This window comes from Zerene cesonia, chromosome 15 (assembly GCF_012273895.1).
Source record: "Zerene cesonia ecotype Mississippi chromosome 15, Zerene_cesonia_1.1, whole genome shotgun sequence".
NCBI lineage: Eukaryota > Metazoa > Arthropoda > Insecta > Lepidoptera > Pieridae > Zerene > Zerene cesonia.
Window position 1 is genome coordinate 7,947,224 of NC_052116.1, and position 26,136 is coordinate 7,973,359.

General features: G+C 33.5%; 1 protein-coding gene across 2 annotated transcripts in view; it reads right to left on the minus strand.

The window, feature by feature from the left end:
• Positions 1–267: 267 nt before the first annotated feature.
• The window catches only part of LOC119832218 (monocarboxylate transporter 1-like), a 30,384-nt gene continuing 4,515 nt past the window's right edge, over positions 268–26,136 (minus strand). The window contains exons 1-5 of one of the 2 annotated variants that reach the window (XM_038355858.1): positions 18,511–18,783; positions 9,863–11,521; positions 8,895–9,128; positions 5,048–5,330; positions 268–3,838 (exon numbers count right to left, since the gene is read on the minus strand). In XM_038355858.1, the coding sequence (XP_038211786.1) occupies positions 3,639–3,838; positions 5,048–5,330; positions 8,895–9,128; positions 9,863–11,419 (2,274 nt within the window). In that variant the 5' untranslated portion in view covers positions 11,420–11,521; positions 18,511–18,783 and the 3' untranslated portion in view covers positions 268–3,638. Of the gene's footprint in view, positions 3,839–5,047; positions 5,331–8,894; positions 9,129–9,862; positions 11,522–18,510; positions 18,784–26,136 lie in introns of those variants that run through there. The other variant, XM_038355857.1, reaches the window with a different exon arrangement.

Consider the following 26,136-nt stretch of genomic DNA (forward strand, 5'->3'; position numbering starts at 1 on the left):
AATAACGAATGTTCGGTGTTCAAAACGTCGGATTAATAATATAATGAATAAATCGCGTTTAAAATCCGTTAAAGTCTTTAATTTCTAAAAGACATAATTTTATAAAGTTTATTTACCGTTTGCTTATCAAAACAACGAGACCTGTCACACCACAATTCTTTATAATAATTGCAACTTATACGATTTAAATCAGAAGGTATATGTACTGATGGAAATAAAAAAGAATTTTTAACAAGTCTCGAAAATTGTCCATCCACGATTTTGTCCTTTTTTTTAAGTGGCACCAAATTTATTCCAAAAAGATTCGAATGAATAGAACGTAGCCGAAAGAAACGGATCTTTCTCGCTGTTAAGCCCGAGAAAAACAAAATAAAACAAAAATAAACCAAAAAATAATTTTACTAAAGACGCACACAACACAATATACATAATACATTTTGTACCCGTTTCATTTTGGCCACCATAAAGCTTACACACATACTGCATAATATCTCTTGAACAAATGTCTTGGCAAGAATTTTAGAGGGTAAAAGAAATTGAATTTAAAAAATAATTTTTGGCGTTATATTTGCAATTTAATAAGGTCCAATAAAACGTTTGAACAATTTTCATTCGAAGCAAAAGATAAAACACAATGCTTTTGTATAAGAAATATACTAATAACGCTAAAGTATGTCTTCTTACGTCATGGTATTGAAAATTCAACTAAATATCAAGCACTTAATACAAACTACTCAAAAAGAAAATTTACAACGTCATCATCCTATGTGATCGCACTGACTCACTGCCTTATGTATTATGTAACATAAGATTAACCAATGGTTCTCCTCGTAAATTATGAGATATATTTAAATACGCATCACAATTTGTATTTCCGTAAAGCGATATTGTTTAAAAATAACTAATATCTACAAAAAGGGTCCTACTCCAGATTCGAAAATAAGACACAATGAAAACAATTCACTATCAAACACAAAATAAATCACGGCAATAGGTTAAAAACCTTGCAATGGCAATAGGTAAAAAACTTGATAAAGTCCCGTGTGTTTTTAACACAAATAGAAATACAATTGAATTGAGAAAATCATTAGTTTCTGGGAACTTCGGTTATATAATAAACTATAGACAATCACTAAAACATTCCACATACAAACTATACATAGCATAATTAGGTAATAAGTTTATTTATTACAATTCAAATTATTTGGCCATTTAATAATCAGTGCGACCACAATGAAAGACTCTTTTGGCTATACATAAAATATGAAAAGCTTTCACACTCTAAAACAAGTAAAATTATTTAGTTGTGATTTTAACTAAGCCAAATACATGTTTAAATAACGCTTATTTATAAATTTGATTGATAAAATTCTTAAAAATGACAGAAGTGATGAATTTCAGGTCCTTTTTTTCAAATTCAAATATTGAAAAGATATCTTAACATATTATTTTCATACATTGCAATTGGGTTTGTTAAATTGATCAAGCCCGGAGTATCATGCAAAATGGACGATAAACTAGATTGTGTGTATCCACCATTATCTGCCTTGAACTAGCAACATCTTCTATAAACTACAATCTATTATCTATGGAAAACAACTTCAAATAGGAGGCAGTCTTTGGTGTTTTATGGGATCTTATACAATACAAAGTGTAAATTTATTGCTTTTGATTGATCAAATGTTATCAACTAAAGAAATACTTCTTAGCTGTAATGTAAATATAAAGATATAATAATATATTCTTCATTATTCGTAACGATTTAACATGTAATTGCAATACAATAACTAGAATAAATTGTTTAAATATACTGTTTTGCGCTTACTCTAATGTGAACAGATCATTTAATTATAGTTTTAAATTTTTTATTTTACTTTCTTTAGCATTTCAAAAATATTAAGAGCTAATCGAAAAGCTACTCGAAAAGGCGTAAGCTGTTATGATCGTTGCGTCTCGCTCTAGTTTATTACGATGCTATAGTGATAGAGCGGAACAGTATGACTTTATCTCTTTTTACTCACACAGATAGTTTCAAACAAAAACGATATAAGATAAGTTATCAAAAAGTACTCACAAAATTTAATCCTTAAAAAGTTAGCATGCTTTATAGGAAAAATAAGATGCCTTGAAGTTTTCATGTCGTTAAATACTTAACATACTTAACTAATTAATTCATACTTGATTATCGACACACAATTCTAATAAAAAACCTTGAAACAGTATGCAGTTTAATCATTGAAAAATATCTAACGCTTAATATGAGTTATCACTGCTTATTTCCAATAAACGAATCGTCGATGTTGTACCAATGTACTATAATTACTTATACAATTATTATACTTCCTAAATCCACTCTTGTCATCTCCTTTTCCTAACGTTAAACACACTGGAAATACGCAATTCAATTTCCATCATACATTGACTAAAACAGACCGCTGCAAACAAAAACTTATTCCTATGAATATTTTCGAATACAAATACAGTATATAAAAACATGATTTCAATTGAAATAAATGAACATTGTGGTAAAAACCACTTCACAAACAACGCACCAAATACTATTTTACAAGAAAAAGTATACATATATATTAAATATTTCGAGAAAATTCTAAACAACTGAAAATCATCGAACACTTTTATGTTTTGCAACATACTCCCACGAGAGCATCCCTAACAAGACTATACAACGGTTCCTTACCACACTATCGAATCTATATTGACTACGAACCACTATATATCTATTTCTAGCAAATTCTAGTAACTTCTACGGGATTCTAAGGCCATTTAAAATTTCATTTAGAATATATTCCATGGAGATATTGGGAAGACTGAACTGACGTGGTCGTGACCATGTTATTGGTGTCTCTTATATTTGGTTTTAATTTGTGATTACTTATTGCGATAATTTTCTTCATTAGCCTATACATCCCTATTTGGGTATAGGCCCTAGTAAATATATATCCACGATTTAATTATTTAACAAGTCACTAATCTACCAAACCTTATCGCGTTTACTCTTAGACCAACAGTCACGTTTGTATATATAAATTTCTATAATTATAGTAAATAATTATTCAAATTCCAATGTTTGTCGTCGATATCGATATATTAAAGGCATAGACCACTGATATATTGAAAGATATTACTGATAGTGTAGGAGCTGTGACGTCATCACTCATTACTTCAAAAATACTAAATAACACTGACTTAACAGATTATTTATAAATGTTGTTTGGGCTCATATAACGCAGAACGCTTTTTAACCATCTTTAAATACGATTTTAGAACAATATATCAACTATAGTACACTTACGGTACTTATAAACGTAAGCTTATGAAAAAAGAAGTTACCACGATTTCCAATAATGCTTTTTCATTTCAAATACATCATCATAACACACCATAATTTTATAAATAATTAGCCTCATGACTTTACCGAAAATATACGTTAGTTTAGGACAACTCAATGTTATATCTAACAAACTTACGAAAGAAACTGTAAACTCACATATCATTTAACAATGCGATCTAAACCAACACGTTTTAACCAAACACCACTTCGTCCATAACACACAACTCATTAAATTCTACTGAAATTTCCAATCCGAGTCCCAATTCTATGAAATCTTCACACGAATTTAAGCCATGATCTTCCCATTTTGTTTCACAACGCCGTTAACTTTCGCATCTTCGTGTACTGGTCTGCGCTTGCGTCGATTGTATCTCCTGCTGATTTTCACGAGCGGCAGTATGAGTAGGACCAGCCCCGACAGTCCTATGAACACGCCCGCCAAGTAGAACGATAGGTCGTAGGAATTCGTCATGTCGTACACCCAACCTGGAAGATTATTCAGCACTATTTGAAAATATATACAATTTATAGAAGTTCTAATCTTAACATATATATAAATTACGTGTCACGGTTGTTTGGATGCAATGGACTTCTAAACTACTCAACCGATTTTAATCAAATCTGCACACCATGTGCAGTTTGATCCAACTTAAAATATAGGATAGTTTATGTTATTTCAATAACATACCTATATAAATTAAATTATTGCATACATATAAATTATTACACGGGCGGAGCCGGGGTGCACAGCTAGAGATATATGTATATTATAACTAGACGCTCGTCCCGGATCCGCCCGGATATCAAGATTACAATCTAATTGATATAATTTTTTTGAATTCGGTTGAAAACGATACGGGCGTCGTAGTCTATGATTTATTTTATGTAACCGTCGGCAATGGAGCTGTGGGTCGCCTGATGGTAAGCGCTACCACCGCCCATGAACATTTGGAGAGGCGTAAGGTCGTTTGCAGACCTTACGTCTCTCCAAATGGATTGCCAAATGATTGATTGATTTGAGACATTCTCAATGTAAAAATTTTATAAAAATCATCTTTATAATCATTATAGTAAACGAAGAAGTATGTAGAAATTTTTACAAAAACAGTGTTGCAGCGATAACTTGTACAGTATGATTCGCACTTGGATTTGGTTAGGACTATAACAGTCAATTTATTTATTATCTTTCAAATACAAGAGCTATTTGCTTTCATATTCATTTTTGTAATATCTCAAAAATCTAATGTATTACAAATTTAAAAAATAAATTACACCGACCGCTTTATAACGGCCCAACCATATTAAGCTTGTTTATTAATTAATTATTTCCTTTCTTATTATTCCCGTTCTAATCAATTTATGTACGTTTATACAAAAAAGTATGTATATTTAAAGTTCTAATCATATTGACTAGTTGTGCCGCGCGGTTTCACCCGCGAACAAACCTGCAAGAGCGAGTATTTCCAGCGCTTATGTGTTATTTTGTTATATAAGCCATCAACTGCCTAGCAAATACGTTTACGTCATAGACACACAACAACTCACAAAAATTCACATTTATAAAATAAGTAAGATGAAATATTCGTCTAGACCCGTCGAAATTAAATTCTTACTAACATCTTTTATACGACAACAACCGCTTATTAACTAAGCGAAGAGAATATTCGATAAGTATGAAAACAAAATAGCAATTACCAGCGAGCGGCGGTCCCACCAGATTGGCGACACCCTGCATCAGCAGTAACAGCCCGTACGCGTTCGTGAACTTCTCCAACGTTATCTGTTCCACCAGTATGATACTGGTCAAGGAGTAATTGGCCGCAATGAACGCGCCGAATGCCCCAGACGCGGCTGCTAGCGTGATGTATGAAGTTAGGAGAGGCACCAGCAGGGTGACGATGCCACATAGCACCATGCAACCGGCGTATACTAGACTGGGGTTCACGCATTCCCAGTCGCCCACCCAGCCGAGAAGGATCTGGAAGTATTGGAGAAATCGGTTAGCGATTTTAAACTTTGCTGCAAAGCTACACTCAAAATAAAAATGTTAACTAATATATAATAATGGTCCTATTGAGCGAATAGTATAGTATTGAATGTCAGGGTACAGGGGTAACTAACGGAAGTCTATATGTAACTCCAGAACAATTTTCAATTGCCAATTTTCTATTTTTATGTCACATCGAGAAACTGAGCTAGTAGTGGTTTGCCTGATGGTAGGAGATCACCACCGCCCGTTAACATTTGCAGAAATAATGCCCTTCCGAATGCGCGACCTGCTTTTAAGGGGCAATGGGCTGGAAAGAAGGAATGGACAGGGTAGAGTGAGGAAAAGGAAACAGGCCCCCGGCTCCTAGTTAACATTTTATGATCCTACATTATAATAATAATAAAGGTTTATAACGCAACACAACGTTATGTTTCCATAGAAAATATTTATAGCAAAATAATACATATATATTTTTCTACAATTAAAATGCAGACAGATTTTCATAGCGATACTAAAGAGTCCTTGCGGCAGCTTCCTTTTTAAATTCCAGTAAAATTATTTTAACTTCAAATTTTAAATAAATTTTCATAAATTAACATTTTAACTTCCCACCGTCGGACTACAATGTTGATTTAAACTCTCCATTCAAAATGTGCTTTAACTATTCACAAATTGAGCATAAAAATGGTCTATTAAAAGTAAAAGCGAGTCCATCCGTTAATGAGTATATTTAATATTTAACCAGACCAACGAGGGCTTTCAGTGCTAACGAATCTTGACAAAGTAGAAACTCGTAGTTCAAATATTTATCATTTTTAAAAGCACTAACGTTACGAATATTAAATGGAGTCCTGTACTTCACAATTGCGAGGGTTTTAATGTATGTTTGAATTTAAAAATATGAGTGTGCTTGGCTTTTATGAATTAATGTGTTGAAATGTGGGTAAAATATTACAGATTTTTATATATATAAAAGGAAACAATGCGCAGTACGGAAACATTGCATTACTAAATGGATAAACATATTTTATTTAGAGTGAAATATTGTATCATAAAATATTTTTACTGTGCACGTAAATGTACACGTGAAATGTCATCTTGACAGTTCAAGAAACAGTATTTGTCTACACTATTGTCAAAATACAGTATTGTCTATATTATAATGAGGAAACTTTTGTATTATTGTATGTTTGTAACGTTTTCACGCAAAAACCACTACAAAAATTCTTTCACAAGTAGTATGCTGCAACTTCACTGAGTGACATAGGCTATATATGTACCACAGACGAAGCGCGGGGGAAAAGCTAGTGTGTTCTAAGTTTCAAAACCTTTTTGATTAGCGCAATTAGTAACAAAACTATCGTGACACTCGCATTTGACAGCCTTTGTTATTATCCACGTCAACGTGAATTATCTCCTACACGTTTCTATCAAAACCATGAATAGTTTAAACAGTTGAATATACAATCACGTTAAACTACGCATGTGATAACACGTGACACACGTAGATACAACGTTATAGTGATACATAGTAGTTACATTATCAGAAGGCGTTTGACGGACGGCCCATTTGGAGACCGAAGTTGACTCATGCTTTATAACAAGCATAAATGCTCCAAGTGGATCTAAATTTTTGTATTTTTCCACCGATTTCCAAATGTTAAATGTCACAACTTATTAGTCTGCCTGAAATTTAAGTCCTGTTTCTCCCGTATAGTCTGGACATTTGCGGAGTCACTATTTATTGGGTAGAGACAATAAATAAGAGAAGAAGAAGAACAAATATAAATTAGACAGGATGGAACTTTTATAGACCTTTTATATCCAGTGTAAGCATTTAGGATTCGTAGCTTTTTTTGCCCATCCATCAATCAAATCAATACTTTATTAATCGAGTTTTAGATATCGTTTCCCAATGAGTTGATACAGCTGTTTTAATATCTAAAACAATCGTTGGAAGAAGCATGAGTTTACGTAACTATATTATCTTCAGTTTATCAACTGAGACTTATATGGGTCAAGATAAAAAACCAGATTTCAAATCATTTTTTGTAAGTGAACAGAATGGTACAATATTGAATATACGTTAAATAAAGTACGAATGTATACGTCACTATCATTATGTTTATAAATAAATGTTTAAACGTACTTATACGGATAAAAATGATTGTTCGCTTTAATATAACAATGAGATACAACTACTATCGCTATCACTCGTTTCTGAAGTGATCAATAACATAAATTAGATAACAACAATACGTCTTTAAGACACATTTTAATGAAAGCAAAAATTTTATTATTATTTTGAAGTGTACAAACCCAATAACCGCGATGACCATGATCGATGAATAAGCTATAGAAATGAAATTTCTTATATTTATAATCTGTTCTTTTCCATTTTTGTAGGTTTCTTTTCTCTCGTGAAAAAATATTTTATGTCACGAAATTTCTAAAGAGTTCAATTATTATGATGGAAACATCTGTCCGCTATAAAAGTATTAAAACAGTCAGTCTCCCCGTGACCACGCTCGCTGTAAAGTTTTCGAAACATCGGGTTAATAATATAATGAATAAATCGCGTTTAAAATCCGTTAAAAAGTGTTTAATTCCTAAATGTATAATACTCGCGTAAAATCAAACAAGAAAATACTAGTATTAAAACAGTCAGATCCTGACGGAAAGTTACAATGTGAAAATTGGATATATACATAATACTTATCTACTTAAAGCTGTTTAATGTAATACTTTTATGAACCATTTAAAATAGAGAGTTCATAATTTTTGTAATCTTTATTTTGAAAGTCCATTCACACGCCTCAACATTGATGTTTACATTACTTCTTTGATATGTAAATTTATATTCATATAGAATTTTTAATACATAGAAAATACCTACTTAGAAGTATGGGCGTATTAACCAATAGTCCTGGTATGGTTTGAAGAAAATGTTTTTAATCATTAAATAACATTCTAGTAACAGTCAGTCATTTCTAAATATTGAATGTGTTACAATATAAAACCAAGCTTAGTTATAAATCCTATACTATCTTGCTACTACTCAAATGTTGATAACACAAACTACTCAAATATAATTTACTTGATTTATTTGATTACAAAAATCAAGAACAAGGATATGTAGTGCGGTTCGCGCGATATCACGTTGGAAACCTAAAACACACACGATAACAAGTTCAACACTTTTAAGTATTGATAATTGTCTATAACGTGTAAGAGATGTTGTATGGGCTACGCAGTTAGCAGATTGTTTTATAATTTACCTAAAATCTACTAAATACTAATACATGTATGTACGCTAACATTTGTAAATTTACAGAAATATAGTAGAAAGTTTCTTATAATTTTTACCCAATAACTTCAAGTCTCCTCCTGCGGCCTGCCTTTCAAACTTATTCCATTATATTCCAATCATTATTTTAATGTAAAAAAAACAAACGTTTCAAAATATACAGAAAATAATCCATTCGCGGCAAATTTCCAATTAACTTAGAATTGAAAACACATTTAGGCAAACTAAAAAGCAATAACACTCACCTCGCCAAACATATTCAAGATTCCAATGATAGATATCAGCATAGACGACTGCGATTCGTTGAAACCCATGCTCATACCGTTATCCGCAATGTACACGTATGGTACATCGTACCACATGTACAGCAGGAAGTTCGAGATGGCGAACACCAAAAACGCGGGGTTGCGGAAGTGGGAGAAGTCGAGGACGTCCACGACGAGGTCCCAGAAGTCCCAGAGACCGGCGTACCACTGTACCTGCAATCATATACAGGAACGATTGAGGATTTGAACTAGATTCTGGTGGAGGAGCGTAAATGAGAGCCGAGTTAGATTGAATAGATAAGCAGTAGCTACCCAAAGTTTTTATCTACCACCTTACCTTCCGACTCATCTGGGAGAGATTGCTTATAGCGATACGACCGCCCTCTGTACATTTTAAGTTACCTTCTGTCTCTTGTAATTGTAATTTATGGTGCACAATAAAGTATTTCTCAATAAACTATCTTTCAATGTTTAAAGAAGTGGAGCAGTTGAAATGCTTTTTATTTAAAAACCAAAAAATGCAAAATAGAGTAATTAATTTCTTTGTGAGTCATGTGTATGCTCATCCATCATTGTATTTGCTTTATGCTTTTTCATAATTATCTAATGGCATTGTGTATTAAGGCTTGTTTACTACGAGGAGCTACAACTACGAGGTCTAATATTTTTATAACAAACTATTATAAAAAATCTAGAGCAACACATTAAACTTCTGCCAACTTTTTCTTCTGACCGAGAAAAATATATAAAAATATAGCTTCACTGGCAAACCAGCAATAATCTACTAATGAAAGAATTTCCGAAATCACTTAAGTAGTTTTGCAGCTTACATAAAGAATCTTTTCATTTTACAATAATAGCGTAGATGAAAACAGGTACAAGAAGTATAACCAACTCGCTTTATCTGACACGCCTTATGAGTTCAATAATAAACAGTTATATCTCACCTTTTCTTTAGCAATGGTAGTCATGGAGTTTCTGAAAATATTGGGACAAGACGAAGCTCTTAATCTATAACGATTAATATTGAGCATAGCACCCCTATACGTCAAAGAATGTCTGTGTATTCGTAAATCCTTCAAAAACGCTGGTGGCTTTTTAGTGGAGCCAGCTCCTTGTCTTCTAAGCCACAGCGATAACGCTGCTTTATCATTAAGGGGCGCTCTTGAGGTATTTGTCGTTGTTGCATTGGATGCGGTAGCTGGTGATGTTGGTCCCGGGGACATACAGCTAGGTGACATAAGCGCCTTTGGCGGAGATTGTTCGTGCAAGCGGCCGCTGTCGCTAAAACTCCTTGATGGCAACATCACGCCTGGATAGTTCTGAGCTAGAATCGCATAAGCACGTCCCTTGTTAGACATCATTTCAAATATTTCTAAGGATACACCTTCATCTCCTGTCATGAAAGTAGGTAAGTCGACAAGTGAACTGAATTGTGGTACAATTGATGTTGTCACGGCTTCAATGTCTACATTATCTCCTACTTTACTAGAACCTGCAGCACTACTTTTACTATCAGAGAAACTATCAACGGAAGAGCCAAAGCGTTTGTTTCGTTTTCTTTCTCGTCTTCTTTTTCGCTCTTTCGCCCTCTCTTCATTCATTGTGGCTGTCCATGGCAAATCTCTGAATAGCAAACCACACACTGCCATGTTTAGGAAAAATCCTGCTAGAATGAGTGTAGTACCACGCCATCCGTACTCATCGAGCAAAACATACGTCAATGGTGCAAATATAAATGTACCAATACCACTACCACAGACAGAAATTCCAGTCGCTAATGATCGCTTTTTCTCAAAATAGTATGCTACTATAACTACGGCTGCAACGTAACATAAACTCAATCCAAAACCGGCCATAATTCCGAACGTCAAGAACAATGTTTCCATATTGTCCACAAAAGCTGAGATTACAAATCCTATTGCTGCTAGTATGGACCCAAAAATGGTCATACGCCGGCAACCATATCTATCAGTCAGAAAACTTGCAATGGGGCCGGATAGCAGCGGCATCGCCATAAAGATGCCAGCAATCCAGGCGGTTTTTCCCTTACCCTCGCCAAAGTACTCGAGAAAATGTGGAAAGAACACACCAAAACTGAAGGTGATACCGTCCGCGATAAGATTAACCATGAAAGAGGCAAACACGACGACCCATCCCCAGCCCCCGTCGGGGGGCCGAGCCTCTGCAATGGAGACGTCTTCATCATCAGAGCTCGAGCTGGAGCTGGAAACCGAGACCGCCGCGGGGGGTGATTGAGCGTCAAACTGAACGTGGAGCAATCGTCCGTTTTTTCGCGGCACTTCACTAACACTGAGCGGGTCGCGGAGCAGGGGCTCGCTCTCGGGAATACAAGGCAGCGCATGCGGCGCGGGCCGCGGAGTCTCTGGGTCGTTTAAGGCCTCCGCGGGCGGGACGGACGTGTCGACGGTTCCGCTGGGTCCTCCTTGGAGCGGCCTATTATTCGCGCGATCCGGCGACGGCGAGAGGCGCGCGCGGTCCATTCCGGCAACGCTCGGCGAAACTGCGCGCGCAACGTGTGCAGCGCGTGGTCAGCAGTTCGCCGGGCTTCCATGCGTATACCGCAGCGCCGTCGTGACCTCATGCTGAAACAATTAAAACACATATCAAATTACTAACAAAACAATTTTATGTTTTAAAATGATAAACCAAACGTTAATGGAATATTTCGTTTTAAATTATACATGAAGAAATATAAATGGAGATTTATAAAGGTCATGGTAATGCATCAAGCTAAAACTAATTACTAAGCCACAACGTTCAGCGGCATTATTAAACAGTTGTCTGCAATATAGTGTAGTCTCGACTCTCGCCACACATATTCTATACATTATTCATTGTATTTAAGTTATTTTTATAAATATAACCCAAAAAATTGTTGCACATACATAGCATTTATGTGTTGCATGAAGAAATATGAAACAGCACACTACATTATAAAATATGAAACAGCACACTACATTATAAAAACAATCACACGTCGAGAGAACGCAAAAATATTTCAGTACTTATATACGAGAGAAATAACGAGCAGCAAGGAAAATAAAAAGCTGTAATTACTGGCCGACCTCCAAACATAATATACGGGGTCACGTTTTCATTCTCATGGGAAATCTCTGTTAAATGAGGTGACATGGAACTGGGTGACCATTAATGGGAAGAAGTTAAAATGATTACCATGGAGGAATGGGAAAGAAGATTCACCTTATAATTATAAACAAAATAATCCGAAAGTTAGAATGTAAATACGTTTCCTTCCATTTTAACTTTTATCTGAATTTATTTAATGAACTTAATGAACAGACTAAATTAACTCTTTTAACAAGACATAAGAACAATGTGACATTTCTTGTAAAAGTGTAACACTTGTTTTGATTACGCAACACTAATGTAGCAGAAACACCTTTTCATTTCTTATGTAAATGAGTGGATATGTTTTAGAGGAATAATAAAATTTTCAAATCATATCATCACAATGAATGGTATTTTTTAGAACGTAATACTAAAGTGAATATAAATAATGATGTATTTTTCCTAGCTGACTGCACTTATTCGCATTATGGATTTTCTTTATATTACGTTTAATTAATGATTTTTGCGCCGTTTAATTTGTTGATTGCTGTTATTCCGGTCAGAAACATATAACAAATACTTAATGTCATAAACGTCAATCTAACTAGTCGTTTGTTAGGATCCAAAGTAAAACGTCCGTATCGCAACATTTTGTTACCGGATGAAAATTACTTACACGTATTTTATGAAAATCAAATAACATTTATTTCCAACCAACGATGTTATCAATAAATCAAAATTACATTATTTTAAAATTTCACTGACTTGTTAGCCAAATTCCATGATAAATCAGATCTCTCATTGTTCAGTATAAACATCGGCAACTAAACCATGAGAGCCGTGATTTATCTTGGAACTTCGGTTTATTTGACTCAAGTCAAGTTCGCGTAATCTCAATCGACCTTCGTCACAAGGGCGCTAAAACGCTTGCAAGAATCTTGACACAGGAATTGAATTAATTATTTCCGCAAATGCTTTTAAAGTGCCACATAGACTTTGAAGACGAATTCAGAAGAAATTATGTCATTTTCTATAATCTTTTTCGTGACACTCATCTTGGGATACAATCAGCTAAATGCTGTCAATGGTCATCTGATATCTCAACAACTTCAGAAAGTTTGTCATTTATAATAACAGTTTTTGATCGGTGTTTTATTTGAGTTGCTTAAAATACTCTAAGTCTTTCCAAAAGGATCCATTTATTAAGTTCATCAAATTCTTCAAGCGTAGAACAACAATAGAAAAAATAAACAGGAACAAAAATATACACGCCTTAATTTATATAAAGGCATCCATGTCCTCGGAAGTATATTGGTGCGAAAAATAAAACATATTTGAATGCGTTTTGTTTTCTATGCATTGTAATTACAAAGATATGTGTCAAAAAATATTCAAATACTATCGTTATAGCTAGAGAACTTACACCAATTCTAAGCACCAACAGATTATTTAACATGCGACATGGCAGTATTCCACAAAGAACATTCAATGCAATACCAAAAACTGCTGAAAAAGTTCTCGTTAAAATAATCGATACAGAAACTTTACAGGTCATGGATTTCATTAGCAGCCGCTGATTAACATTTCTAGATGTAGTCAAGAGCATACGACCTAAATGGGTAATGAGCGAAGTTACTAGATTTTTTTTCAAACGTAAAATTAACTTTTTTATGATTGAGAAGTCGTTTAGTTCGAAACATTTATTATTAATTAGAACATTTTGGTTCTAGTAAAAGTTCTAAAAAGAGTGGTCCTCGAAAGTTTATCGATAGATTTAATTGAAGTTGTGCAATTTCAATAAATATATATTTCCGGATATTTTACTCAGCATCTTTTAATCCTCAACGAAGCAAAAGTACAACCTCTTAAGGCGATAAATATAATATACAATATAACACATAATTAGCCATAGACTCAAGACAGTAAACATCATATTTTATTCTACTCACATTATAAACGCGAAACTTTGTAAGCATGAAATATGAATGGATGGACGTTTGTTACTCTTTCACGAGAAAACAACTAATCGTCCTACTAATATTATAAATGCGAAAGTTTGTAAGGATGTATGTGTGTTTGTTGCTCTTTCACGCAATAACTGCTGAACCGATTGCAATGAAATTTGGTACGTAGACAGCTAGACAACTGGAATAACATATAAGCAACTTTTTATCCCGATATTGCTACGGGATACGGACTTACGCGGGTGAAACCGCGGTGCGAAGCTCGTATCTGTATAAAATATGGTACAGAAATAGATTTAAATCTGGATTACCAACGGGGGTTACAGCTAATAAACATTAAATAAACATAATTTTTGTCTCTAAATTTTCCCAGTTTTAGGTATCGATTCACACCCCGTAATAGTCTTCCTTGCTAACCACTGCGCCATCTTGTTAAATATTAAAACGAAATCTCAGTCTAAAGTCTAAAACTACAACCACAACTAGGAAGCAAAAAATACTACACATAAATATGCTAATATCCAACTGGATCTCCGATAGCAATTTGTTGCCGGAAGCATTGCAAATATTAGAGCATTTCGAGATTATTCGAGACACGTGATGAATTGTATAATTCAACCTTCGCATCTTGAAGGAAAATTATTCAATTCCTTAAACTGGGGAATACATGACATCCCGTGACGTGCCTTCTGGCTCACATCCAACGTGTCATACTCTCTACGTCAAATGCTATATATAGTTGGTGTGTTTGCCAACAAACACCTACCGACAGACGTGAGAACAGATGCTACGTAAGGTTGATAAACTTTTTCTTAGAAAAATGCATGCTGTAATGCTCCGGCAGATGGATGGGAGCGTAGAATTTTCCAGAAACGCCGATTTATTTAGAACTGCATGTAATATTGAATTATAATGAGAACACGAAATTAATATATTACGGCTCACAAGACAGAAATAATTTCATCAAGGTTTCATAATATAAAAAGTAGGAATCATTTATTAATTTTAACGAGTGTATCCATTTGATTATTTGTCACGAGGCTTACAATGATATAAAGTATCAAAAATATCTACAATTCAGTACTTTGTTTTAATTAAATTATTTTACAAACATGTCACACTTATTTGTTTAATTATTATTCGTGAATTTTATTATACTTATTATTGCAAAGTATTTAGTTTAACAATTGCATACAAAATCAATAAGATTAATTTCGATTATTTATTAAATTGCGGTATATTACAAAAAGTATACTAGTACTACGATTTAATTAGACCATCCATCCATGAGCCAGCTCAGTTGTCCGCTATAACATAAAAAATGACGCAGAGACAAAAAAAAAATAATCATTAACTCAATAAAACATATCTACTGGAAACTCAAGGTGTTTGGATTTAATTTAAAATAAAATTCTTCAACGCAGGAAAATACGTAAACGTACGTAAACCATACAATCCATCTACTTATTTTACAAAGAATACTCTACACAAGAATCAAGATCATCCAGCTTCAGTTTTAATCCCGCATATCTCTCTCTTGGTCCCGTATCGACGTGGGTGGTGATGTTCCCTCGAACCCCAGTCGCGTGACACGGTTATTGTCTCAACGACTATTACCCACTTACCACACCATTCAAACAATCAAGCTGTTAAACGAATCACTGAAGACTAACAGGATAAAAATGTTGGCTTTAAATAAATCGCGGGAGTTATAATAGCATTCTGTAATTTATACCTTTGCTAGTAGTTATGAACTAATTATAGGAATATAAACATTCCAAATTGTTGAAATATTCTAGACAAGTTTTCAAAGATAGCGAAAAACTTTGCACCTAAATTGGACTTTTTATACAAAAATTAGATCTATACTAATATTATAAAGACTCTGCAGAGTTTATTTGTTTGTTTGTTTGAACGTATTAATCTCAGCAACTTCTGTTCCGATTTGAAAAATTCTTTCAGTGCTAGATAGCCAATTTATTGAAGAAGGCTATAGGCTATATATGTACCACGGGCGAAGCCGGGGCGGACCGCTAGTATTAAATAAATTTCATCGAGTCACAGCAAAATTAATATTGATTTATCGACCATAGAAACAGTAAATTTACTATATTGCATTAATTCAAACCAGAAGGATATCAAAATTTTGCAAAAAAAAACATCAATCAGTAATAACACTAATCTTCATAAATATAAAATTCACTAGATGATAACAGAAGGCGTTATGGGATTCTTCCATAAGGCGGTTCCGCATTGTAATTACTTCTGCAAGGCCTCGGACGCGTGGTGTCTGCCACAAAACAGTGAAAAACTTCGCAACGCCAACGCCATTGAAAATTCTCTTTCCACGCTGCAAACAAGTCAGATGTGCTGAAAAATGTTCTACAAATTCCAAGATAAATGTGCTCCGGTTTCAGTGAAATTAAGCCACGGCGGCATAAAGTTTACGTCCCGGAAAAAGGCTTTCAGGTCGTTGGCGTAATGCCAGCTTGTGACGTAAGAAGGTTAAGATTTTGGAAGGTTCAACGTTCACGCGAGTGTCAAAATCTGCCTCAGATTATAGAGAAAACATTCGATTTGGGATTAGGTCCTCATACATAAATAAATTAAGTACCTATAAAATACTTATTTATATGTATTAAATTCGTTTAATAGGGGCAGAGATTTTCTATTCGTTGCATTATTTTTATTAGTTTTACCCAAGGGATTGTAAAGTACGTGTAGGTCACGTTGCGTCTAGACGCTAAATGCAATTTCAGGATCGTGACAGCTATTTGTTCAGGTAATGCTGTTAAAACGAAGATATTTTATCACAAAGTTGAAACAATACTTATGAGGAAAAACCCCTGTCAATATTAAAGTAATTAAATTTCATTTATATTTTCGCTAAGAGTACCTTGCATATTATTTATTCAAAGTACTTATTGAATATTACACTACATTGGATCTAACAACATACTTATTATAAATCCCACATACTTCGGGTAGGGTAAGTAAGGCCCTTGAGAATCAGTTAAAAAAAACAATATCATCTAATATATTTTATTATATACTATTGCAATGCACGCCCTTATCGTGTCCCGTTTTAAAAGCTAATAATGTTATCAAATTTCAATTATCTTAAATATTTTTTTAAAGCATACATTTAAAACAAAACATTTCGGAAGTCCATTAAGAGCAAGCTTATCTTCTGGTGAACGACATGAAACTCGTAATCATTATGCTACAATTAACTAGAAGAAAAGCGTAGGTCACAGTACGATAGTGTTATCACGGGCGCATGTCTGGCATGACCGGCCAGCCTTAAACTAATTTAAAAATATTGTCCACAGTTTACATGAATTTTTAAATATTTGTTAAATATAAAAGGTCTCTTATTGATGTAGAATAATTCGTGTACTGTAAAGTGAGCAATGCATGCTGTTGTTAATCTAAATTATGTAATCAAAACGAAACCAAAAACTAACCTGAAATTATTTTTAATTCTAAGTTATTCACTTTTGATGTACCGCAATAGAAATATTTTAATTTTGTTTTTTTTTTTTGAACCTGAGAATGCATCTCAGAATACATCTCAATTCGTCAATCCTTATTCCTCAAAAGCGGGCGGAAAATAATAATATTTTCGAGTGTAAAGAGTAAATTTTAATTCCGCTCATATTTTCTATATCGCAATACAATTTCTATTAATAATGATCGTATTTTATCATGCAATTAATAACATTGTCCCTATCGGTTGCATTAGATCGCACTTTAGCATTCATTTGCGATGATTTGTTATTTCATAAAACTATGTCATTTACATTTAATATGCTCTACATTTTCTATCTTCGTCGTACCTATGCTCTTGTAAACATATGAGGCACATTATCAAATCACATATAATCCTATTATCTATAATTTAAAATGGTAATAGAAGATTAGAAAACAAAAACTTGATATGATAGGACGTTTCTCATTTAAATATTTACATCTTAACTGCAAATGAAATAATAATTCTAGCAGTGGTAGATGTTTCAAAATTTAATCTCATTATAATTAAAATTCAAATTGACTATATGTCACAGGGATGATGGGTACAAGATATAAAGTTCCTTACACGTCACGCTCTTAGTTGTAAATATTGTTAAAATTACATCTTTACGTAAAATACTTTTATATTAAAGACAAGTCAAGAATGGTGATTAGCAAATGTGCTTGAAGTAAACACGTAAAATAAACAATGCATTAAACTAATTAACCGTTTACAACAACAAACCAGAAGGCATCATCGAAAAAGAAAAAAAAAACACAAGCTACCAAAGAGAATTTCTCAAAACCGCTCGCAAACTGCGACAAAAATGAAGCGACGTTGTTTGTTCAACTACGAAGTACAAACAGATTCCTTGCCATTTGAACTCAAGCCACAAGTCTCGAACAATTACTGTTTAATCAACTACAACAGTAAACCAACAACATTCGACGAACTCTATTAAAATTACGACGCTATGTTTATTTCACGTCAGCGTTAAACGATTTAGTTCGAAAACAATATTTACCTCCATCTGCATAGTCATTTTGATTTTTGGCTCGCCGTAGAACGCCCGCTTGCCAAAAACGAATACAATTAATATCACCGCATTGTACTTATAATACACACCGATTATTAAAATCACTATCCGTTCCCGACACTTATTTCACTGATCACTACACGCGCGGTATCCTTGTATTCATTTAACAATGTATCACAATCGAGGAAACTCGACAAAGGTTTGTCCAAATTATAGAAGGAAGAAGTGATAGTGTACACGCTCAGAAGACCACTGAGCGGTCGGTCTACGACACGACGGCTCATTATTTAATAGCCAGATAAAAGATTATCTATTGAGACGTCCTCGGTCAATACAGCACTAAATTACTTATTATCGCATGAATGGCAAAACGACAATTCAAATCGTCGCGCGAATTGAACGGAACGGAATAAATAGTTTATACCGTCTCAACTAGAACGCAATTTTGGGTTTATGCGCCGTCGCGTTTTATAGAAAATCCAATGAATTTAAATGGAACAATCGGAACAAATTACATCGAAGTTTCTCGAATATCTTTGAACTATAGATATATCAAAGTGATGCCTACACTTCGAAACCGGCACATGCTCTGAAGATAAATGTCGCCAACAGAGATAAAAGTTAATTATGTAATTATAATTAGGATTACAAGTCAATATGTGTAGGTTATTTCAATTTAAAACATAGCATTTAGATTGATTATATAAAAAGAACGTCGCACGTGGAGAAAGATCACGTGTTTTTATCGAATTTATTACTGTATCGATTGTTATGAATCATTCTCTGATACATATTTATTAGCTCCGTATTAAAACAAATATTTTTAATTTTAACATAACATCCTTAAACTGTAATTAGCAGTTTAAATGAAGCTTAATTAAAAAATACATTTCACCAATTCCTCTTTACCGTGTTAATTAATAAAAAACAAATAATAACAAGGTACAATAGCGACGGATATTTAGGACAAGATAGTTGAATAAAAATAGACTATCGATATATTTATTTAAACGAGAGATGCCTGATAAAATAAATTAAGAGTGGAACAATGAACTTTTACTGAACTCGATGCTATTTTATAATAGAGAAGCACAATGAGGTGAGTAATGATGTTGGGTAAAATGTTATCATAGTATTAATAAAAACGGTATAAACGCAACGAAGTTATCAACTAATATACACAGCAATCTGTATAGTTCGAATTCCCATTGCGTAGTAGCAATATTCTTTTAATCTTAACTAAATCGATAAAATCGCAGCCATCACCGTCATATCCAATAAATAGTTATCATTCGATATTACGGAATTCATTTTAATACCATAACACGACGCTAAGGCAGCTTAGTGTGATTTTCTTTTTACGTTTAAATAAGTGATAATTGTTTAATTTTCTGTATCGGAACATCTTTCTAGATTTTCAGTTATTTGACGAATTATAAAATATCCCTAGATGTTATTGATGTGTGTATTTACCAACCACCACCCTACGTATTCAAATGAAGCCAACTATTTTATCAGAATATCACCGTTTACGAAGTAGTAAAATGCACCCCATTATCCTCGCTTAGAAAGCAATAAAGAAACGATAAACCTCGATCAAACCTTAGCTGAGTTATTAAAAAATCGATCGTCTAGCCCTAGCCGTAAGTTTTAATCTATTTTTTCATAGGTAGCCAAGTCATTGTACCTGCCTTTTGTGTTCACAGTCTGCTGCACCAAAGGTTTGAAACAATGTCCACTTTTGTTCAAATTAATAGAGTCGCTTGTTCCACTAGAATTTTTCTTTTTGTTCCACTGAACAATGATAATATAGACTGGTTATACATCGAGGTTTGTTTCGTCCCAAAGGTAGCTCGTAGCTTCTTATACAGTTAAGCTCCTTAGTCCTATTTCACATTACTTTTGACGGAGTCGAGGGTATCACCAAGTTGTTATATACATTTAATAACAAGAGGATCACCCGAATAAAGCTATTGTTGAATTTTCAATCAAAAAGATATTAAGATCAAGGTTATAAGAATATTTAGGAAATTCAGTCATTCGTAATGATGATACTGTAATACACGTCAAAATTAATGTTTTAGGGTGAACTTGTATTTATAATTGACAAATTATTTATTTAAACTCCATTGTATTCATTCTAAATATTGTAATTTGTAACTAAAACATAGACTATATAGCTTTAATGTAAACATCGACCCATATATTGACTGAACCATAAACATCATACAACCTCCAAACACGGTTTGCTATTGTGTCTAGGTGATTAACTGAACAATAAACATTGTAATATCGTATATATCTCTTAAGTTAAACCACGTGAAAACCTTCGCCACGTGGAAATCCGGAATAGTGGCTCCGTTATCATAATTACTCACACGTGTATCACATATCAACTGTTTCTGTGATACTGCAAATTATCACACATTGTTCTATGAAAGCATAAAAATTATCTATGTGAGATTCGACACGGGTGCCATTCAATTCTTTTAAGGCATGTTATAATGATGCAAGCTTTACTCCGAAAACATAAATATATACCTACATTGATATAAAGACAGGAGTTTGTGTAGGTGATAGTCATTATAACTTGAAAATCTAATGACAAGTCCTCATCACTGCTGTCGGCTTTATTAATGCGAATGTATATTTTAATGCAAACTCACAAGGAGTGGAATTCCCTACTGGCTTTTGTCTTTCTACAGAAGTACAATATGGACGCTATTGGATTAGTATTTATGTATTAATTATTAAAAAGTTTATATGTATCTATCATATAAAGCCCCGGTCTATACTAATATTATAAAGCTGAAGAGTTTGTTTGTCTGAACGCACTAATTTCAGGATTTACTGGTCCGAGTTAAAAAAATTTGTTCAGTGTTAGATAGCCCGTTCATTGAGGAAGGCTATAGGCTATATATGTACCACGGGCGAAGCCGGGGCGGACCGCTAGTATAACATAAAAAGGTATTATACAATTTTTCGAATATAAACATTCTTAAACAAATTTAATTACACCACTTTGCGTGGGTTTTTCTATAATCACAAACTTACACGTAAAATATACCAGCTATTGCAGTTTCACTGTTACTAAAAACAATTTAACAAATTACGTTTCATGAAACGATCGCCAGCTCTTGGTCCACTACTTGGATGCTGGATGCATTACTCATTTGCGCCGTTAGTAACAGAAGCCGCAGTATTTATTACGGCCCTTGCTGATTTTCAGTTAATATTACACTGGTAGCTGCAATACGCCATTTTGATACACAAATCTGTTCAAACTCAAACTCAAACTCAAACATTTATACATTCAACTAGACTTCTTATAGAAGCACTTTTGAATCGTCTTATTACACATTTACCACCGGTTCAGAAGGCAGTTTCTACAGAGAAGAGCCGGCAAGAAACTCTTTTTTTAATAATTATTAGTTATATTTTAAATACAGTAAAAAAAAATAATTTGTTTTGCATTTTGAGAGCAGTGGTTTAACATTCATTATTGATGACACTCGTTTTATTCAAGGTTAAGTAAATTTATGATAATTTGTACACTATTGTATTCATTGAAAAAGACTCGAACTTGATAGACACGTTTTCATAATATAAATATGATTTCTTTCAATTACGTACCTAACGTACGTCAATCAATGTATGGAGAATGATTACATTTGAATTGTACATTTTATGTGATTTATATGTTTACGTAACTATTATCTTTATTAATAATAAAAAGAATTTGTTTGCTTGAACGCGCTGATCTCAGGAACTACTGTGACGATTTCAAAAATTCTTTCGCCGTTGGATTTGTACGTGATGCCGGATTAATACCATATACTATGTAGTGGCAAGCACCAAATAAAAAAAGAATCATAAAAATCTGTTAACCCACTAAAAACTTAGTGGTAACAAACACAAAAAAGTGCAGTCGAATTAGTAACCCTCTCCTTTTTTGAAGTCGGTTGAAAATGTCCTACACGCCTACAGCCGAAAAACAAACACTTCTCGTGTTATCAGGTTAGAAGACCGGAAAATTACGAATATAACATTTATGAAATATGACATTAACAATTAACCTTCTAAATAAATTTGGCTTCGCTAATGAAAACTCATCATCGCACGACCTTAAGATTTTCTATAATAACCTTCTAACTTACTTAATCCTCCTTAAGGCAGACCATATAACCATCTTGAGCACAATCCTACTAATATTATAAATGCGAAAATTTGTGAGGCATGTGTATGTGTATGTTTGTTACTCTTTCACGTAAAAGCTTATGAACCGATTGCAATGAAATTTGGTACGTAGATAGCTGGACAACTGGAATAACACATAGGCAACTTTTTATCCCTATAATCCTACGGGATACCGACTTACGCGGGTGAAACCGCGGGGCGAAGCTAGTTATTTAAATAAATCGAAACGGTTAATAATGGTAATTATATCATACATAGCTAGTTCTAAATTTAAGGCGGAATCACTTATATAAATAAATGAAAAAATTGAATAAATTAGGTAATTTATTCATTTCAGATTCTACCAGAAATAAAGTTTAACATCCTATCAGTTTCGCCAAGGGCAAATACTTATTAAAGAAAAAAATGGAAATATAAAATTGTCGTGTCTTGCCCTTACAAAACTTATCCGAAACAGTTGGACCGATTTTTTACCCAAATGACGGAAGGAAGACAATATTTTGTATGTATATCTAAGAATCAACCAACCTATATTTTTCATCATAACAGTACCGCAGAACTGCGTTTGCCGAGTCAGCTCGCTAGGTAAATTTATATAAGCGAAATTCAGGCGACGACGTGAAATACACGCAAGGGAGTACTGCCTTAGTATACGAAAATGGTGAGGTATTTACTTATGTATGTAGGTAGGGTCCCAAAATAAACGATTGATAGAACTTATACACCACACAACAATCAGCGCATCGACGTTATATATAATCGTTAGGGTCACTCGAAACAAACCGTGTAGAATGGTGCTTAACCTTTAGAAAAAGTGCCCTCATAGACTTGCATTGTCATCGTGGGCCGTGGAACGTGCTAGAGGCGTTACATAAGCTATCTTTAAGTGACATAAAAGATTTAAGAGATAAAAAAACACGTCTCCAGTTAAATAGTTTAAATATATTTGTGCTGTAAGTTTCTTCTAATCTAAAAGCGCTAACTGTTCAAGCAAAGCATTTGTAAAAGAGTAGTATATCTATCACTTGTGTTTTTATGTCGTTAAAAAAAACTTAGTATTTTAACGTATTATATTATTTTTCTTAAAACGGTGGAGGAAAACATCGTGAGGAAACCGGCATGTCCAAGAATCAAAAGTTCCACGACATGTGACATCTGCCAACCCGCACTTGGCCAGCGTGGTGGATTATGGCCTGAACCCTCATAGGGGGGCTGTGTCCCAGCAGTGGGAACACATATGGGCTGATGATGATAATGATGATATTATTTTGCAAATATAATCATATTGTGTACCTACTAGCTTTTGCCCGCAATTTCGCAGGCGTTAAATTCAAAGTAGTTTAATTGATGTTATTACATATACGTATAAACCTTTCTGTTGAATCACTCTATCTATTTATAAACACCATCCATTGCGTATATTTTTAAGCACACACAGACCGAAAAAACGACTTTGTTTTATCTATGTAATTAATTTAAACTACCAAAGATAAAGTTTTAGTATAAATTTTTCTTAAAATGTTCGAATTATCTGGAAAATTAATTCTAAAATAAAACTGCGAATAAGCTAGATAATTTGATCAATAATCTTGTTAGGAATGCCGAATACTTTCCTTTTAATTAACATATATATATAAAATCATTCATATATAAAAATTCGATATTTTAAATGCAAAATACCGCTAGCCTAACAAACCTAACCTAACAAACAAACTTTCAAGCAAAAAATTATAAAATTAAAAACATTGCGGCAACCTGTAAGTAAACTCGTGAATATTTATAATAACATACTCATGTGATATGCTTTACCACAACCGCAGCTTCCTTGCATTTTACTCATATTTAGTTAAGAAGTATCTTTAAACATACATAAAAAACTAGCTGCGCCCCGCGGTTTCACCCGCGTAAGTACGTATCCCCTAGGAATATCGGGATAAAAAGTCCATATGTTATTCCAGTTGTCCAGCTATCTACCAACCAAATTTCATTGCATCCGGTTCAGTAGTTTCCTTATCCTTACAAACTTTCGCATTTATAATATTACTAGGATAGGATGTTACGTAGGATGGATCGCTAATTGTGTTGCTAAGTGTTAAACCCAAGAACGGGTTGATCAATTCGACAATATCTTTTGAACGTTTTTGTTAAGGCACAAGGAAGGTTCTTATGCAGAGAAAAAACATACCGCGGGTAAAGTCGGGTCGGACCGCTAGTTGTTCATATAATTAAAAAAAAATCGTTTTAAAATAGGTTATATTTTTTTAGAAAAAAAAAAACTATCAAGGCTCATTATATTTGAAATTACATTAGTATCATTAAATACCATAACTAACAGATAAAATATAACTTGACTATGTATTTGAGTAAAAAATGAAACGCTATAGTATAAATTGCAAACGAGGGCAGCCGTGAAGAAAAGCTTATAATACCTACTATATTCTGATTTATTTTAAGTTAAATATATAATAAATCGCTTTTCAAATAAGCTACAAATCACATTTTCTTTTCATTTAATAATCACCGGTCTCGAACCCTCGACTTATCGATTTTGAAGTCGGAGGTTCTCACCACTGAGCCACCACTGCTTATCTTTATTTAATAATTCCTGTTTATAATGAAACTCTAGTCATACCTATAACCAACTTTATATAATATCAACAATCCTAACCTGAAAACCAGATACTGCTGGATTGTAATAAAAATTCAAGAGAACCGTGTTGTTTATAATATCTTCACAAGTAATATGGGTCAAAACACGTGTACAATAATTGCTCCGTTTAAAGTGCAGGGATATCATATGATATTACGTACTGCGGTAGCCTTATACTACACCTAGTAGGTATATTTAGATAGCTGCTACAGACTGTCTAATGTTATTTAGCATAATGGGAAAAAACTTACACACAGTTATAAAAATAAATGCAGATTGTTCTAGTTTTGCTTTCATCTGTTCCTAACTCAATTAATCAAAAATAAACCGATTGAATAGAATTCTCTAGAAGTCTGTCTTACGTATAGATAAACTCTATTTCTCGTTTATTTAGTGTATAGGTTCATTAATAAATTTTATTATATCATAACAACATATGTTTTAAGAAATTGTACCTACTCAAATAAAAAGGAATAACAACATTTAACAATAGTCCAGACTATAGACAAAGTTTAAAACTCTTTGCTAATATTCGGGCCAGTTTTTGTCAGATTACCCTGAAACACCGTTAAAAGCACTTTTCCTAGTAAATCGCAATCAATTATATCGAGCTAAACAAACTGTGCCTGACAGGCTCGTCACAAATAGCTGACCTAGATACCTGGGGGAATATCATAGATTTTTATATTTTAATCTACCCCTATTGTTATCCGCTTTTTATTGCCCAACACTTTTTTCTCGGTATCCGTTTAGTAACCATTGTTTTA